Source organism: Centropristis striata, chromosome 10 (genome assembly GCF_030273125.1).
Source record: "Centropristis striata isolate RG_2023a ecotype Rhode Island chromosome 10, C.striata_1.0, whole genome shotgun sequence".
Taxonomy (NCBI): Eukaryota; Metazoa; Chordata; class Actinopteri; order Perciformes; family Serranidae; genus Centropristis; species Centropristis striata.
In genome coordinates, this window is record NC_081526.1 from 21,740,200 (window position 1) to 21,758,767 (window position 18,568).

At 38.0% G+C, this 18,568-nt stretch overlaps 1 protein-coding gene across 1 annotated transcript in view; it reads right to left on the reverse strand.

Annotated features, from left to right (window-relative positions):
* cntnap5a (contactin associated protein family member 5a) overlaps positions 1 to 18,568 on the reverse strand; it is a 137,048-nt gene that overhangs the window by 51,949 nt on the left and 66,531 nt on the right. The window contains exons 11-13 of the mRNA XM_059342270.1: positions 13,584 to 13,690; positions 9,058 to 9,177; positions 914 to 1,114 (exon numbers count right to left, since the gene is read on the reverse strand). Of these exons, the coding sequence (XP_059198253.1) occupies positions 914 to 1,114; positions 9,058 to 9,177; positions 13,584 to 13,690 (428 nt within the window). The remainder of the gene's footprint in view (positions 1 to 913; positions 1,115 to 9,057; positions 9,178 to 13,583; positions 13,691 to 18,568) is intronic.

The window sequence follows — 18,568 nt, forward strand, 5'->3', positions numbered from 1 at the left end:
TAATCAGACAACTTTGGCCACCCATGAGAGAAAATATGTCTTCAGGAATTAGATTCATTTGGGCAACTTCTAATTGTTCTTTCATGTCAGAGGAAACAGCTGATCAGTCATGTGAGTAAAATGTTCGCTATGTCAGAACTTATTTGTTTAGCGCATTTCCTCTTCTTCGAAAAAGACAAAAAACACCTCAAGCGAGCATAAAAACTTTAAGTACATTTTCCAAATATAAGCAAGAAGTTCCCACAGCAGTATAAGGAAATTTAACATCAAAGCACTTAAACATACTCCATTAGAAACCTAAATACCTCCACATTAGCATAAAAGGTCTCCTTTCAAATCAAAGTTATAATAATGATAATAATAATAATTATATTTATATATAAAAATCCCTGGATCATATTTCACATCTCACCGGTCCCTGAAGCACCACACCTCCACCAAGCAGGTCTTTCTTTTACATGCAGGGCAGTTTTCAGTCTGAACGCCCACTAAACCTGTCTCCAAATCCAGTCAACAAAACAGAATCTCCTCTTCCCTTCTGTAATATCATAAATACAAACATGTGCAGCAAGTGGTCAAGGGCCGGACCGGCAGCTCCGTCTCAGCTGTTTTAAGGGAAATAATAAAGATGTTCAACTCCACATCCCATCCTGTGTCCCTGTGTCAAATATTCTCTGAGTATATATGGAAAAAACCCAACCCAGTGAGCTCAAATAGCAGCTTGTAGAGCAATATTTTATTAGATAGTATAAAAATTCTAATTTCCATTGAACTAAATCTTTTCCCACTCGCCTCCTGCTCTCATCAACCACCTACACCTCGTTCTCCATGACACATTACATTTTTTATTTGCATAAAACAATGTCTTGATATCAGCTCATACATACTGAAGCAGGAGTAAAATAATTCTCACCTTTTGTGTTGAAGAGGCGGGACTTCTTGCAGTTGTAAACCACTTCCTGCTGGCACTGCTCGGAGCCGGACACGATGGCGCGGAGCTGCTCGGCTGACGCGCTGTAGTTAAACGTCATGACGTGAGGTTTGATCAGAGAGGAGCCCTGCACTGTGACCGGAGCCGTGCTGTTGTGGGTCACTACTGTCCAAACCTTCTCCTCTGAAAGAAAACAGTGAATCTGTTAGCATGAACCCCACTGTAAAATATCTCTCCTTCCCTAAATAACATGTTACCTTATCCGGAATCCACGGTTCACACCTTTTACTGTAAAAACTATGGTGTTAGTATAATATTAATAACTCTATTTATGCAGCAGTTTCTGTAAAGTGCTGTGCATAAAACAAAACATTAACATAATATGAACCTAATGTCCTCTAATCCTAATCCCTCTAAAAACAAAAGCACATATTTTAATTATTGTTAGAGGAAATGTCACGATCTTAATTTTCATGCAGGGAAAACATGTCACATTAAATCATTACATGTAAAGTCTAGGGTTGACAGAATATAATTTCTAAATTAATGAATTGCTATAGCACCCTAATCATAAAAGAGGTCCAAAATTATTTATGCATCAATTTAAATGCACTTTACTAATATTATTCAATGGAAAAGCACACTTTTAAAGAATAAAAACAAATAACTAAAGCAAAAAGTAAATGCAAAATATGAAAAAAAATGCATACAAGTCACAGAACATGGCTAAATTTAGCACCAAACTGAACCACAATGTGAAATTGGATTAAACAGACGAGCCTGAAGCTGCTTTTTAAACTCCACAAATAAACAGCAGCGGATAAAAGAACTGATCAAAATGAACCGTACTGTATTACAGTGGGCGTTTTTGATTTGTTTGACTGTACGTGTTCAGCATGGTGGCCAGGTTCACCAGTGAGTCAATGACTCTGTTGTTGGCTGCAGCTTTAGTGTTACTGTTGTGACATTTCACAAACCTTTGCGTGACGTAAAAACAATTCATTTCACTTGTTTCCAAGCCAGCATTTAATGATCTAAACCCTACAATGTCCTTATTTTAAAACCATATCTAACGGGGTGTAATGTATGGGCATCTCCTGCCAATGTTCTTTGTGTGTCTGGAGCCCAGCTGTTCTTCCGGATCCTAGCTAATTCATTAACGCAACAGTGACGTAGTTAGGATCTAGGAAGAACAACAGGGTGCTTTTTCAGCTCAGTGCCACTCCTTATGTCAAACTAGCTGCATTTCCAACAGCAAAGACTGCATGATAAAATATGAGTGCAGAGGACGTTATGGGGCACAGGGCCTACATTTCACAGTGTTTTGGCTGTATTTGTGGCATATGTTGAGCCAAGCTGAGGCTGCAGTGGAGAGGATGTCCTCCAGAACCCAACCAGCTGAGAGCAAACACAGACTGCTGGTGCCTTGGTTCACATTTCCCTCTGATTCCTACAGAAATTAATGAATTATTCTCGAGCAAGTGTCTATTACTTTGCATGGAAGTTTTACCTCTTTTAGTTCGCTGAGAGAGAGAAACGTGAGTTATATTTTTCTGTTTAGGTGTAACATTATTCACTTGACATTTTGTGAGGTTATTTTGTTTATTTGTAAGTCTAAAAAGCGAGCTTGTTAAGTTGCATGCAATGCATCTTGGGAAATGTAGGCACAGCTCAGCTTTCTCAGTCAATACAGCACACTGCAGAAATTACTGCTTTTATGGGCTACACTTACCATCAACACTGATTGGACATAGGCCTTTTACATACAATTTATGCATTATTTGAACCATTGGCCACATTTAATATGCCTGTAAACAATAACTTTTTTTGTTCAATGATATACTGTTGCAGAAATGATTGTGATAAACAATATTATTGCATATGCCACTGGTGTAATGATTAAAGGATTATAATGCAAGTACACCATTTCAAAAAGCAATCAACTTAAGAATATCCACACATAAATGTGAATTTTTTTTTTTTAATATTAAAATCTCCGCAATACATAAAAGAACAGAGCAGAAATTATGTTTAATTTCTGGTTATTGAGCTTAGTTGCTGCACCAAGGTCTTACAACAGTCTGTAAATCCTGCTGTTTGTCAAACATCAAGTGTTGCTGACATTATTAAGTAAACAAACCTGCATGTAAACACAAAATGATCCTGGCCATGCCATATGTCACATGGTAAGTCCATATTATATTTTTTGCAACAGACCTACATTGGGCATGTGGTGGACTTTTCCTTTAAACATCCCTAATATAACCCTCTAGAATATAAACAGCACTACAAGACACAATCTTATCACAGCCGTTTGCTATTAACATATAATAATAATAACATCTTCTGCTAACAGTGTGAGACAATTGATACAAAAGGGAGTCCAGAGTTTGGACAATAAAAACCATCAAAAATCATTCCTATTTCCGTCCGTGCTCAGTTTTCATTATCTGGACTCGGTGTTTACTCTGCTTTAGAGAAAATCCCTCTCCACTTTGTGATTATTCACATCAGGTTGTCAGGCTTAGAGTTATTTACATTTCTAATAGATTCCTTAATTGAGGTCAAGTAGAGGCATATCTGCTGCAGAACAATTCCGCTTTGTGAGGAGAGAAGACAGAAAACACAGAACGGCAGGAGCAGCAGAGAGGAGCGGAGAGAGGAGAGAGGAGGCAGCGCTGTGCTCTGTAACGTCACCGCTACATTAACCTTGCAAAGGACAAAGTAGCCGAGAAAGTTGTGACAGCCCGGTGATGAATACTGTCTCCACTGTGTCAAAACTTAGCTGGACGTGTTTTGTCCTACATGTCATGAGAGCCGTGGATCAGGCCGCGTCCGGCTCCCCGTCAATCAAATGTCACATCTCAGGTGATCGCTCAGGTGATACGGAGCACATTGTGTCCCCGCTGTCAAAAGATCACACTGATACAGAGACACAATAGAAGGTCCACGTCCCCAAACTCAAAAGACCTTTGTTTCTACACAATTAACATAAAACTATTAACACAATCCATCAGAATGCAACAGTACACTGCAGTGATCAGATACTGTAAATAACAAAAGGTCAAATGGGAATGTAATCAGATTAATATTGACATTTAGTGAGGATACTGTGTATGTTTTTTTTTTATTATTTAATGTCATGTCCACCAAAATAATCACTAATTTCTTATTCTTGTTTTTATTCCTTTTTAATTCCATTTTAGCTTCTTATTATTTTTTCTATTAATCCCAGGTCATGTATGGGGCCATTATTACAGAGGAATTATTTGCAAATGTGTGTGGAAAGCTGTGTAACTGTATCTCAAATCATGTGTGCCTAATCAGATTTTTAAATGTGCAAAGAAATCTCAAAATCAATATTAAGATTGGCAAGTGCAGACAACTCATCAGTTACAACTCAGACAGGCCTCTCAGTGGGCTATCTCTTTACATACATGCCTGCCACGGCAGAGATGTGCAGATTAGAGGTGTGCAAAGACGTCATTATCTGAATCTGAAAAACCAACAAAGTGATCTTTTTATTAACAGAAGATAACATGTGGCTGTAGTTTATGCTGGAAGTTGCTTTAAATTTGACAGATGCTGTCTAACCTAACAGGCAGTCTCATCGGTTAGTTTTTATCTATAAATGTATTCTTGGGCTGCTTCCCTCCTACCTGTGTGCATACATGTGTCGAAACCAAACTAAACACGGTCTCACTCGCAAATCATTGTACAGATGCTGGTGCCAAGAGTGAGAACTGAATTAGGTAAGAAAGCTTTTTATTTACGCCACCCCTTTACAATCTGCAAAAAGAATTGAAATTGTCTGAGTTGAGAAATAATTTCCCTTGGTTGATGTGACTGCTCAGTATGAGTCTCTACTTGAGGCTCTTTCACTGATGTTATGATGTCTTTATTTGTATTTAATTGTTAAATGTTGTAACTTGTCACTTTTTATGCTGCTTTCTTGGCCAGGTCTCTCTTGGAAAATAGACTTTTTTTAATCTCAACCAGACTTTTTACCTGGTTAAATAGAGGATATATATATATATATATATATATATATATATAACATTCATTGCAATGCAGTTGTTGTGCCTTCAAAGCACCAACTTGATTCAATATTCTGATATTATTATTATAATGAATCATGAAATCTGTACCTTTAACTTTAACCCTTATCTTTCTCTCTCTATGAAAAATGTTTTATAAAACAAAAAATAATTGATAGATTCTGTTTCGCAGAAGTTGGCAGAAACATTTTAGATGTAAGATAAAGAAAAATTCAATTTGATGGAAAAATTGTGATGCTAAATTTGCTTTTATTTATATTTTGACTGTTAATTTTGATGGATAATGAACACAGGAGCTACAGCTAAAAAATACAGGTTCCAAGTAGAAATTCCAAGAAAGACAAATCAAGCTTTTGTCTCGCTAAACACAAAGCCTCCTCCTCCTCCTCCATGCTGTTTCATGTGTTTCCACCCAAACTGGTCCATGGGTCCCAAGAGTGGGTCAAAAAGTGACAAAACAATGATCAGAGCACTCCTACCTGACTAATAACTAACCTTCAGATGAATCCTAACAGTTCTGCTGAATCCTGACCAATGCGCCACAATCAGGTCAAAATTATGACTCATGCACCAGATAATCCAACTCTAATGTGCAGATTGCTGTGAAATTCACTGAGAAATGAATGTCCATGCGGGACACTTCTCTACAGCGATGTTCTCGGTCCAGAACGTCAGTCTTGCACAAAAAAAATGTCTCATAATTTAATGGCAGACCACCATGAAATTTACTGAGCAGATTAGTGTTCCCAGGGGGATTAACCCTTTTGACTTTAATGACCCAATGCTCTAATGAAAACTGCATCCTCTAGAGGCCACTAGTGTGGCTTTAGACTTGTAAGCTCGTTAAGTTGTAACATATTTTAATTTGAGAAGCCATAACTTGTGCATGGTTGATTTCACTGAAGAGCCCAGGATGCTTCTTGAGTCCAACAGGGCCGTGCCTTATTTGTTGGGGGCGCTCAATAATAATGTAATAACTTTCTCTGCCTTTTAATTAAAGTTTAAGACAAGAGAAGGCAGGATGCTGTATCAACACAATCATTCGTAATGCTTTAGCTGGAAGCTAATAAAATGAATGACTGTGAAAGCTTTTTAACGAACATGCAGTAGTAAACATTAGGACCCGTATGGCAACAAAGTACACACATACTGCAGCTGTCAGTGCTCATGGCTTCAGATAGGGACGCTCTCGATACTCCTCTAGCTTCTGTTTTTGAAGCATTGGGATGGTGTGTCAGCTTTCCGTCATTTCATTTCAAATAAACTTTCACAGGAAATGGTTAGATTAAGGCAATAAAACTACTAGTTAAGATAGAGTTTGGTAACTTGTTCCACCACCAGGGGATTACAGAAGAGTCTAGCTGGTGACGTATAGCTCTGTAGCAGCGAAAGAGCCAGGCGCATTTCAAGAGGAGTGGAAGAGAGTAGTGAGTGAGTTTGTGTGGACCTGAATGAAGGAGTTCAGGTAGACGGTTAGTGGTCCTGGTTGCCTTTTTGTAGGCAAAAAGTGTTTTTTAATTAAATTATTATTTCTTTTTTAACATAATAGCTTATTAGAAATAACAAACGATAATACAGTTATGATAATAATAACAACAACAACAACAACAATAATAATACTAATCATCGTCATCATCATAACCAAATACAAACAACCAACACCCCATAAAAATTTTAAAATTTAAATTATAATAAAATAAAATAAATAATAATAATAAAAACCAACAACCCAGAAAACAATAATTATAAAAAACAATAATAACAATTAACATAAAAGGCAGCCTTCACCTTTTAATAGTTCTTACAAATATATACAGACCTATATACACATATTAATCATATACATGTACCTACATATGTACATATGTGATGTGGGTTTAAGAGGTTAATGTTCAAACATTAATCTTTTCTGTAAAGATGAATTCTGATTTTGTTTTACTTTGACATTCAACACAGCGTCTTTGGAATCAGCGATGCAGTTAACTCATGAAGAAAAGTGATATCTGATAGATAAGGAGAAATGCTCAAGTGTCTCACCATAGACCCACATGGGAAAATCAAACAGTGGTGATTGAAAGATGCTGATGCACGGTTTAATGCTTCTAATGTATTTATTTCCTCAAATCGACTGCACGTCAGGAATCAAGACAAAGAGGCAAGGCGAAAAATAAGTGTGATGTAGGAACATATGCACTTATGGGTTAATGGGCTCTAATGAATGGGCTGGCAGGCTTTAGTCACCATGGTCACTAAAAGATTTATATGAATACATACATGACTAACACAGCTTGATCATATATCTGTTTCCTGAGCAGTAAATTTAACAGGAGTTCAGCTTCTGAAATTATACTTTTGCAGGGTGACATTTGCTGCAATTTTCAAACGTTTTTTCAGCACGAGGGATTGACAGCTTTCACTATAAAGACACATACATGGATTTTATCCTCATTTTATGTACCTTATATTTGCCTTTAGTTTCTCTCTCTTTCTCTGCCTCTATGAAAATGTTTTTTGTAAATCAAAAGATAATGAAAAGATTCTGTAGTAATTATTTCACCAATCGGTACTTTTGGCCCAATCAGGACACATGCAATGCCGCAGTTTCTGGTGTTGTGAGATTTCATTCATGTATATATCTATCTATATCTATATCTATATATATATATATATATATATATATATATAGATATATCTATATATATAGATAGATATATATATATTGTTTTTCAGCGAGGACATGGAAGATTAAGATTAGAACATAGCAAACAGCTTATTCACCGGCATTAGCGTCCTTTTGCTGACTCTGGTAAACCCAAAGCTAAGGAACACAGTTAAAGCGATACACATGTTGAAAGATAAGAAGTTAGACTCTATTTTCACACCAATTAGTTAATTGGAAACATAACATGATTATTTATTTTACAAAAAAATGTGAAATTTCAATCAAATATGTCTGACTGGGGATAAGGGGGCGAGTGCTCAGTTTTGCATTTATTGATATTTATTTATATTTATGGATGGTATTGATTGTTTTTTAAATGGTAAATTAACACACAGGTTACAGCTAAAAAATACAGATTCTAAGCTTGAAAAAGAAGAAACCCAGCTACCACTCGAGGAAATGAGGATAATATCCCAAGGCAAAACTCTGATTACCTGTCCTTCCTAAAACAAGGTCAGAGATAAGGTGAAACATATGTAGCATTAAAATACAGAACTCGACGTTCTCCTCATTTTATCTTTTATATGTTATATTTGCGTTTCATTCCCCTCTCTCTCTCTCTGTGAAAAATGTTTTATAAGAAAAAGATAACCAAAAGATTCTGTTTTGCATTGGAAATAGATAAATAAATAGATAAATTCTAGTAATGAGTTTGCATTCATTGATATTTATTGACGGTATTGATTTTTTATTAAATGGCAAATTATCACCCAGGTTACAGCTACAAACTACAGATTCTAAGCTTGAAAGAAATCCAGCTGCCACAACAGGAAATGAGAATAAAACCTGAGATACAGTCAAATATATATTAGTATAAAAATATATAACTAGATCGTATCCTCATTTTACCTCTAATTTGTTATATTTGCAACATGTAAAATTATTCACTGAGCATGTTTGATTAAAAGTAAAAAACATAATTTTCAGAAGAAGAGAAGAATGACACCAACATGGCATGGTAAGCATTATTTTATAAGTTGTGTATACAGGCAGAATGAAAAGGATTCAAAAATGGACAAAACAGCCCAAAACTCCAAAGGGTTTTACCAACAGCCCAGGTAGAATTGTTTAAGTTTAGGTGTGAAACCACCTGAGGATGGTGAAATGTTGTAGTGTAACCACATGAACAATTTACAAAAGATGATGTTCTGAACTCTGAGGGACTGCCCTGAGTGGCTGTAATGATTTTTTTTTACTGGATCACAAACTGTCAGATAGTCATTGTGGCTCGGATCGATGCTGCAGGATCTCTAAGTGAGTGGACTCTTTGCACGGAGCTTTCTGCCAGTTCTCAGTGGAACTCAAAAAGGGTAAAGGTGACAACGTGTGAATTACAATGATCTCACCTGTCATGTTGCAGTATACCTGTGTGGGCCCCAGGGGACCACTCCCATCTGGATCAATGGAGTAGAAGCCCGAGGAGCTGCCAATCAGCTTGTAGGCCTCGCAGGACGGCTCGTAGATGGCTGGAAGAAACACAAACGGGAGTTATTCCTCCCAGAATCAGCCCACGCTTCAACAGCTGTCTCCTGGCTGAGTCATTGGAACGGAATCTATCTATATTTACAAACTATTTATAAGCCATTGCTTTCATATGGTAAGGTCAAAGAAATAATAAACATGTTTTTTATGCATGCAGGTCAATTTTAAGTTTTTCTGCGCCCATAACATGTTTTCCATTAGACCAGTGGAAAGAAAACATCCAATTAGAGGGTTTATTTTACTACACTTTGTCTATTTGTGTCTGGAGATTTCTCCCCAAACTCTGAGTCAGAATTCTTCACTTCAGTAGCACTTAAATACACCAAACATTCCAGTTGTTTTCTATCTTTATTTTGCAGGCTTTCACATAAGGGCTTTTTCAGCTGTTCAGATTCATGAAGTGATAAAAAGTCCATTTGTAAAAACATTTGAATTTTGAATCTGACTCTATTCAATATTAAGATTCCTGTTCTGGAAATGTATGCAAATGGTTAATAAGATAATGCCCAATTTGCACATTTAAACATAAACTGTAATGTTAGTAATAAACTGGAGAAGTCTAATTGTGATATCTATTTCTTAAAAATATTTTACCCTGGTCCAGGGGGCGGAAACCTTTACTAACAGAAGAGCCATAAGGGCTGTTTCCACTACCGGGCAATACCCGGAATGAGGCGGGTCTCACACGCCGATACGCCGCTAATTTGAATAGAGTAGTCCGGTGTACGCTTTTGTCGGGACCTTTTTCGTCCCTGTGGAAGAGCAGGGCCTTTTTCCTCCCCTGAAACAGCCTGGTTACTGATTGGATAGATCACTAAGCAGGATGTTACCTACTAAGCGGGATGCGGGACGTAGTACTCTACACGACAACAACACACGCCATTTGTAAAAGCCGGCGAAGCAGTGTTGCCAACTTACCAACTATGTTGCTAAATTTAGTGACTTTTCAGACCCTCTTAGCCACTATTTTTCACGAAAGTGACTGGAGACAAATCCAACAACCCCCGGAGGCCGGCTCGTTAAGAAGAGCCACTGTTAGCGGCAGTTAGCTCTGTAGCAGTACAGTGTGTATGTGCTGCTGCTGCAGGTGTTCACTTAGCGATCTCTGTTTGTTTACAACAAGCACCAGACACTCTGTGCACAGTTAGCTATGCAGTTAATTCACAATCACTATGTTTATGATCAGCGGAGACGCTGTGCATAATTAGCCATGCTGCTTTCAGCTGCTGACGTTGTGCACAGTTAACGACGGCGAAAACCATACGTCACCTCCGGAGTCTCTAAATCCCTCTGGGGGCTAACTTGTAATGGAGACACGCAGAGTGAGCGGACTTTTGAGAGGGTGTGGCCTGAGACTTTCCCGGTGGCCACTTTTCCCCCTAGTCGAATCACGGCTATTATTGGCCCAAAAAGAGAAATAATATCAGAATGGAGCCGCAAACCTTATTTTGAGCCTTACAATAAAAAAACAGCCTGCTAAGTCTTAATTAGCCTACCACCATTACTAATACGTCTTAATGACCATTTATCAACAGGATTTTGTCAAAATGCAGCAAGGACCCAAGTGCAAATGAGAGGCTGGATTCTGGAAAAATATGTCAGGAGATTTGGAATTGAAAGCTAGTCTAGAGAAGGAAACTCAAGGACAAGGACAAGGACAAGGACTTCGACTCGAGGTTCTGAAATTCAGTTGCTGGGTCGTAGACTTTTGTTAGCTTTGATGCACATTTTAGGGCTGGAAATCTTCTCACAGTTTTATTTCTCATTGGTTGGAAAGTTGGTGGTGAAAAATGTAAACACAGATAAACAAAGCAACATGGAGCTGAACATTTGGAAATAAAGGCTCCTGTTGAGCTTCAAGTCGTCAGTAATGTGTTGATCCATTACCAGAGTTCGACTGAAGCGGACTAAGCTTTGGGTTGTGAGAGTGCCCTTAGTTGACTAAAATGTAAATTAAAAAAAAAAAAAATGTAACATCGTATATAAGCTACACATTTTTACAATTAAAGAAAACAATTTGCTATAAGTCTACACCAATGATAAATTAAAATGTAAAGAAATAACTGTTTAATTTCTTTAATTTTTCATCACAGCCACAGGGAGCCACTGAAGCCTGAAGAGCCACATGTGGCTCTGGAGCCTCAGGTTGCCTACCCCTGCTCTCGTCACCCGCAGTGTCTCCCTTTAAAAACTATCGGTGAATGTGTTTCTGTTCTAGTCAAGTCCAACTTCAAACTGTTTTCACTCTAATGCAGATTGAAGCACAGCACCCACTCCTACAGGCTCACTCCAGTTATATACATGACGACTGACAGGCTTGATGAAAATGTATTACCAATAAAATGTGGCAGTGTATTCACTGTCCAGTTAAATTTATGCATCTCAAAAATGTTGAGGATTTGAACAGGATTCATGAACCAAATTTAATTTTGTTAAGATAAAAGCATTTGAAACAAATCTGAAAATTCTGTGACAGCACATGAGCAGTTCGGTTTCACATTTTTCAGGTTCCTATGTGATATATAGAACTGGGGAACACAGCATCATGAGAACAAAGAACCTCTTACAGACTCGATGTAAGAATGCATACCAAACTTTATACTTAGGTATGTCAGCCTCCACTGACTCCATCTGTGTTGACAGGCAGACCATAAAAGGACCATGTTTAGGAACCTTCAATGTACTAGACTAGGTGGCAGTGAACCAAGACTATTTAAATACTTTCAGTCTCTGTAACCCTTCTATTCATTCTGCTGCAGGCCAGAACTAAATACGAGCTTGTGTGGATTAAAAATGTGCATTGAACGCCACTTCTCGGCTTCTTCTCCTCCTTCATCAGACCACAACAACATGCATCCTAACACTGGAGATGTAAAGGACCCCATCCTACAGCACCAGTCAAAGATTTGGACACACTTTCTCATTCAATGGTTTTTCTTATATTTTTATTATATTTTCAATATTGTAGATAAATACTGAAGACATCAAAACTATGAAACAACACATTATGGAATTATGTTGTAAACAAAAAGGTGTTAAAGAAACCAGATTTATTTGACATTTTAGTCGCCTTTTGCTTTGATGTTCTTCTCTCAGTCAGCATCATGAGCTGCTCACCTGGATGGTTTTCAAATAACCTTGTTAACCATTGAAATGTTTGCCTTCTTAATGTGTTTGAGAGCATCAAAGCAAAAGGTTTAAGGCTACTTTGTCTCAAAATAAAGAAAAACCATTGAATGAGAAGGTGTGTCCAAACTTTTGAGCGTTGCTCTTGTGTTGTAATGTGAAGCTGGTTTATTCTGGTGTCATAAGTATGATGAGGAAAAAAACTCATAGTTGTATTTCATTATGAAACAACCCTGGTTACTTGGATTTGGCTCTTGAAGTCTTCCCAAAAAGACTTTTAGGATGACAACTAACTGAACGTAACTCTATTATGGATAACAAGTTTGGTTGTGAGCCTGCACAAATTAAAATAAAGACAAGGACAGAGCTGCTTAAATGGCCTTACACTGGGATATAGCAGCATCCAGGAACACTTACTACACTGTTATTTTACAGTTATTTTCTTGTACCCCCCACAAAGTAATTTAGAATGAATAAGCTTTGGAAGTAATGAATATTTGAGCTAATTAGCTGTGTTAAAATGTGGAGCAGTTTTATCAGTTTTCTGGTTTTGGAAAGGTTCAATAAGAATCTACCATCCACACTTTGCATGCAGAGTTTCAACAACCAGCAGTCCATCAGAATCCAGTTTTAAATATTAAAGTTTCAGATAAAAGTTTGGAGCTGTAGATGGAAAATGTTTATTGTATGTGTTTTTGGGGGAAGTTGATGAGTGCTGACTTGAAGAAAAAAAAGGCCTATTTCTAATTCAGCAGACACTCTGATCTGTCATGTTGCCTCCAACATGCAAAGAAAACCACGCTTGCCTGCATATAAACAAGAAAATCAGGATTCTGGGGCAGGGGGAGTTTCACACATAGCTTCCAAGAGCCGTCTGCACAGCAAATATCAAGGCGATGTTGCAGAGCGTCAAAAAATGACACCCGTAAGGAAAAACTCCTACATGTAGAGTCAATTTAAAGTCAGCCATGAGCTATTTAAGGATATGGCGAGAGAGAAAAAACACACATTCTCAGAAATGTTTAAAGTGAGAATAACAGAGATGATTGTAAGGTCACATCAGGTTGAAGCGGGACTACTTTTCTGGTTATACCTCTCATAGCTGCACAAATCGAAGAAAGCCATGAGCAAGACAGGTAAAGATGTGTGTGCTGAATCAAATGACACAGCTCAGTAGACCCAGAATATATGAGGGGGTGCAGAGGGTGTAATAGCAGGTTTGAGACTGGCTGAAGAAATGAAAGTGCAAAGAAGAAATGCTCACAGTTGTGACAGGTCGCTCCTGAGTATCCTGTTCCCGAGCAGTCGCAGGAGAAGGAGCTCCACGTCTGAGAGCAGCGGCCGCCGTGCTCACACAGGTTAGGGAGGCATCTAAAATAACATGAAGAGACATCAGGAGATTATTAACATTACCTCTTTTGTTAATAAAGAGTTGTTTAATCAGCAGATATTAAGAAAGAAACAATAGTGTTCTGTCTAACCAGCAGTGATACTTCAGTAAAAATACTAATTCTACAGGCCAGGATTACTCTGTTACAAATAAAAGTACTGACTTCAAAGTCTTACTTAAGTACTAAGACCATGTTCCAGAAATACTCTGTTACAAGTAATATACTGCATTCAAAAATCATGCTTTAGTAAAAATACTAATAACACAGTCCAGGCCTACTCTGTTACAAGTAAAAGTCCTGCAATCAAAGTCAAACTTCAGTAAAAATATTGAAACTACAGGGCAAGATTATTCTGATGGAAGTAATACACTGCATTAAAAATCACACTAAAACACTTAAAGCACAGTCCAGGATTAGTCAAATAAAGTCTTACTTAGGTAAAAATAACATGTTTTTTTCATTTTGGTTAAATATCAGATCATATCAGACATTCACTTCATGTTTATCAAGGCCAACATTGAACAAGAACTTGAAAAAAAAGTTATTGTGCATTTGCAAAATTGTCTCTTTTGGGACAAATTACTCCTAAAATATGCGTGTAGGTGGCGCGTAAAAATGTCCCAATACCAGAATTTTCAAATTTCTTGATACCCAATTTGACACCACGGCAAAAAACTTAATCAAAACAACAAATCCCATTTAATTCCTCCTGCCTGCCAGAGATGTTATTAAATATGTGGATGACAATGAACTTTGGTGGTCAGGAAGAATTAATAAAACCTCAGTTACATCTTTTGTTTTGCTGTTTTGCTACTTTATACTGCTATAGATAACCCAATACAATAGTTAGATACATGTAGTGAAGTAGATTGATTGATTGATTGATTGATTAGTAGTAGTATTATTACACCAGAGTATCAATAAATATAATAAACAACACATAATACTAAACAAATTAATCATCTGATGTTTTTTCCAAGATTTAGAAAAAAATGTAGCAAACTTTTAAGCAATAAAATTCAATTCTGTCATCGTCAGAGCACCCAAACATCTCTGGAAGTACAAAGCAGCATTAAAATGTACCTTCCACCATTTCAACCAGCAGTTAAGTTGCTGACTAATTTATGATGCTATAAGACATCAAAGAGAGACAAAGTGTACCATTTAAAAAGCTGAAACTGGATAATTGATAATGAAAATAGCTTCAAATAGTCTCTAATTAATTTTGCTGTCGGTAGACTGATCGAATTATTGTTGCCGCTCTAGTTTACCTCCTTTTATCTTTGCCAAGTTTGCCAATTTCCCAGTACTTTGATGCATTCAGAACAAATATAGCTATTAGGAGTAGCGCAAAACAATAACAATTTTTAGACAGCAAAACAAAAGATCACACAAACCTCTCAGGCATTCATATTATGCACCAATAAAGATACTTCCTTTGTTCGTGTTTGCAAACCTGATCTTTTATTTATCAGGTAAGAAAGGCCCCTTCTCACTGTTGTCTTTATTCTCTTGTATGCAATTATGAACACAAGCTTCAGAACTCACCCGAAAGACTAATTTGCTGTTTATTCATGTTCCATTAAAAATCCCAAAGAAGTGTGAAATGACGGCGTCTCATACTGTGCCCTTGTCTGGGTTTGAAAAAGCTGACACGTCGCGGCGTTTCTCTAAAAATAAAAGCATTACTGTCACCTTCAGACTAGAATGCCTGTTAATGGGATTTTACCACAATGAGCGCTTCACAGAAATTTCAAACCGCACTCTTCTGATTAATAGTCCCTTCCTCGAGCCTCCTTCAGTTTCACATAATTGCCAGCCTTTCAAGCATGCATCTATAATTTCATACACTTTCATCTCTCACCTATTAACTGCAGCGGAGCGGGCCAGCCGCAACACGGGTAAGGTTGCAGCTGCTGGTTTAATTACCATCATGCTATTTTCTGTTGTGTTCATGGGTGCCCTTACAGGTCACAGAATTACAGTAGCCAGCACACCGAAGTGCACACTGACCATAAATTGAGTCACAATGTTTAATTAGACACAGAGGAAAAGGAGATTAGCTCTAATAAAAGTTAATTTTCTCACACTCAGGGGTCATTGAATGGGCCACAGAGAGTGAAATGAAAGTTAACATCAATGGATGAACGTCTACAAAGCTGCAGCCTCACGTGTCATGTCCTCGCAACGGATTACAGCTCGGCATGTCGCAAAGACGTCCGCTGCACAAAAAGAAAAGCTCCGATAATGTCACCCACTCAAACACTTCATTCCAGCTCTGCACAAGTCACTTTGTTGCTGTGTATGCTGCATAATGCATGGCTTGTTTCATTTGTAGCACACAAAAAAAAGTTTTCATCCTTTACCAAATACTGTAAAAATGGATTAAAATACTTAGTCACATTTGGGTTTCAGAGCAGGGTTTTTTCTCTCACATCTTAAAGCTCCATAATCAATACTGTTTATTTTAATGATGATTGAAATGACTACATGTAATGCGAAGGCGGTCATTTGTAGTGACAAACCCACAGGGGATTATTGATCACTTCTGCAGCTCTGCAGAGCATTTTAACCCCATTGGTTTGATTTTATGACACTTTTATTGTTGTGGCTCAGACTCACTGTCCTCATCAACCTTGTTTTCAGCTAAAAAAAACTCTGAAAAAACAGAAAGCCACATGCCTGGCAACAAACAACACACAACCAAAGCTAACATCTCGAAAGAGAACATTTAGTGGTTTAAGAGCCTCAGTGAGTGGTGGAGACCAAACCAGAGCTAAAAGGAGGATTTAATACTGGACTTCATGATGACAAATGGTGGTTTGCATGTGTTTTATGTGGAGATGAACTGTTTTCTAACATGTTTGTCATAATATTGTCACATAAAAGTAGGTATGCCTAGCCTGGCTAACACCAGACTAATCACAAATGAGATTAGTCTGGAAACCAGCCGTTCATTTCTCCGTAGAGGAGGCGTGGTTTACGATCCTCCGGAGCAGTTTATTGGGCGCTTAGAATGTCTATCAAAAGCGTCTGTAGGTAGCTCTTAGCCAGTCGTATCAGTTATACCAGATGACGTAGTAGAGCGACAGAAATGGATGTTTGTTTTGTGTGTGTCTGTGAGAGAGTGTCGCTTGCTGCTTTGCTTCTCCAGTTCTCGCTTTCTGCAAGATTATTTATTTTCACGCTTTATCCCCCCTCATGTCATTCAGCCACACACATCCACTGATTTTATGGGCAATAAACAAGCTGCTGCGGGTCTCTCGGCGGCTCCGCTGTCCCCCGGCTCGTAGTGAGATCACCAGCGTTACAGTAGTGGGGCTAGTAGCCCAGCTAGTAGCCCCGCTAGTTGGTAGATTAGTAGATTAGACTTTTCCCAAATCCTGTCGGAAGCAAGGTTAAAACATCCTTTTTCGTGGTGAAACAGGAGTGTAAAGTCACGTTGTTCTTCTTTTAAAATCAACTTTCACTCTAAACTATTTAAAACACCATCTACAGCTAAAGAGAGTTTCGCGACTGCTGCAGCCATGTTGGATCCGTAAGAAAACCACAAAACTACAAGCTTTTGTCTGCCGAGTAGAATGCGTCATCGTCTTGCCGTCCCTCCCCGCTCTGTGATTGGATCGCTAAAACAGGGCTAAGAAACCTCTCTGGTTTCCAGACTGCCTGGAGGTTCGAAATTAAATTCGAGCGCGCAAGGCAATATGCTGTAGAGTGAAAACCTGGTACTTGTAGCTTCTTACATTATATATTAATGCATGTGCACAGGTTATGGTTGTGCATGTGTGTATTTTGGACCAGTGTGTGAGCACAAGACAAAAAAACAAAAAAAACAGAGGGGAAAAATATATTTTCCCCCAAGGTATTAAGAAAAAAAAATCCTTCTTTTTGTCTTTCTAGCTTGTTGGACTCAACACTTAAAAAATCAAATACAGCTCAAATGTTTAAGATATTTTCCTGAAGCTTTCAACCTCATCTCAAGGCCTGAAAGAAGACCATATTTTCCCATGATTTTGTGTCTAAGTGACTAAAAGGGGACATCATCTTTAGAAATTCTATTATTAAAGTATTGAGCGAGAGAATCAGTTAATATTTACACTGCCATAAATTCCACCACTCTCCGAGCTGCTGATTCATCGCTATCCTCCTCCTATAGTTACACAGTGACTCATTGAAAGTGAATGTGCAAAGTTTGTTTGACTGCTCATGTAACAATGCTCTTGCAGAGTTAATAAACTACTTGCTCTGACTACAAATAAGCTGCATCACCACACCGCACCAAAACTTTGGCATACTAGGAAACACAGAGAGATTTCCCTGGTGGCGAAAGGCTTAATCAGCATTGTGTGACCTCGTTTTGCAAGGGGTTGAATGTAACGGATGTTGATTTATATGTAAATATCAGACACTCCAACTCTAAAAAGGGTTTAATAAACCCCTTTAAGGAGGTTAACCGTAAACAGTTTGGTCATAGGATGAATTAAGTTTGTTTAAAAGTTTTTCTGCCCCCTAGTGGCCAGAAAGTGGTCAGTTTTATTGTTTTTAATCTGTTTGTAAAAGTTCACCGAGAGTTATTTATTATGAAAAAAATACTCTCACTCAAATTGCCAACACATTTTGAACTCATGACAAAAGAAAAAGAAGAAGCTCTCAGTCATTCAAGAGATACATCCATCTCAGCCCGGGATAGAAAACATCGCATTTTATCGTCCTGTCGCTTCCTGCAGTGCATCCCTTCGTCTAGTGATGCAGCAGACTGCCAGCACTGTTGTGTTTGCATATCTTATGACAGCGAACAATCTGGACTAGAAAGCAGGTACTCTGACAGAGGAGAGATCCTCCTCGGGGCAAACACAAA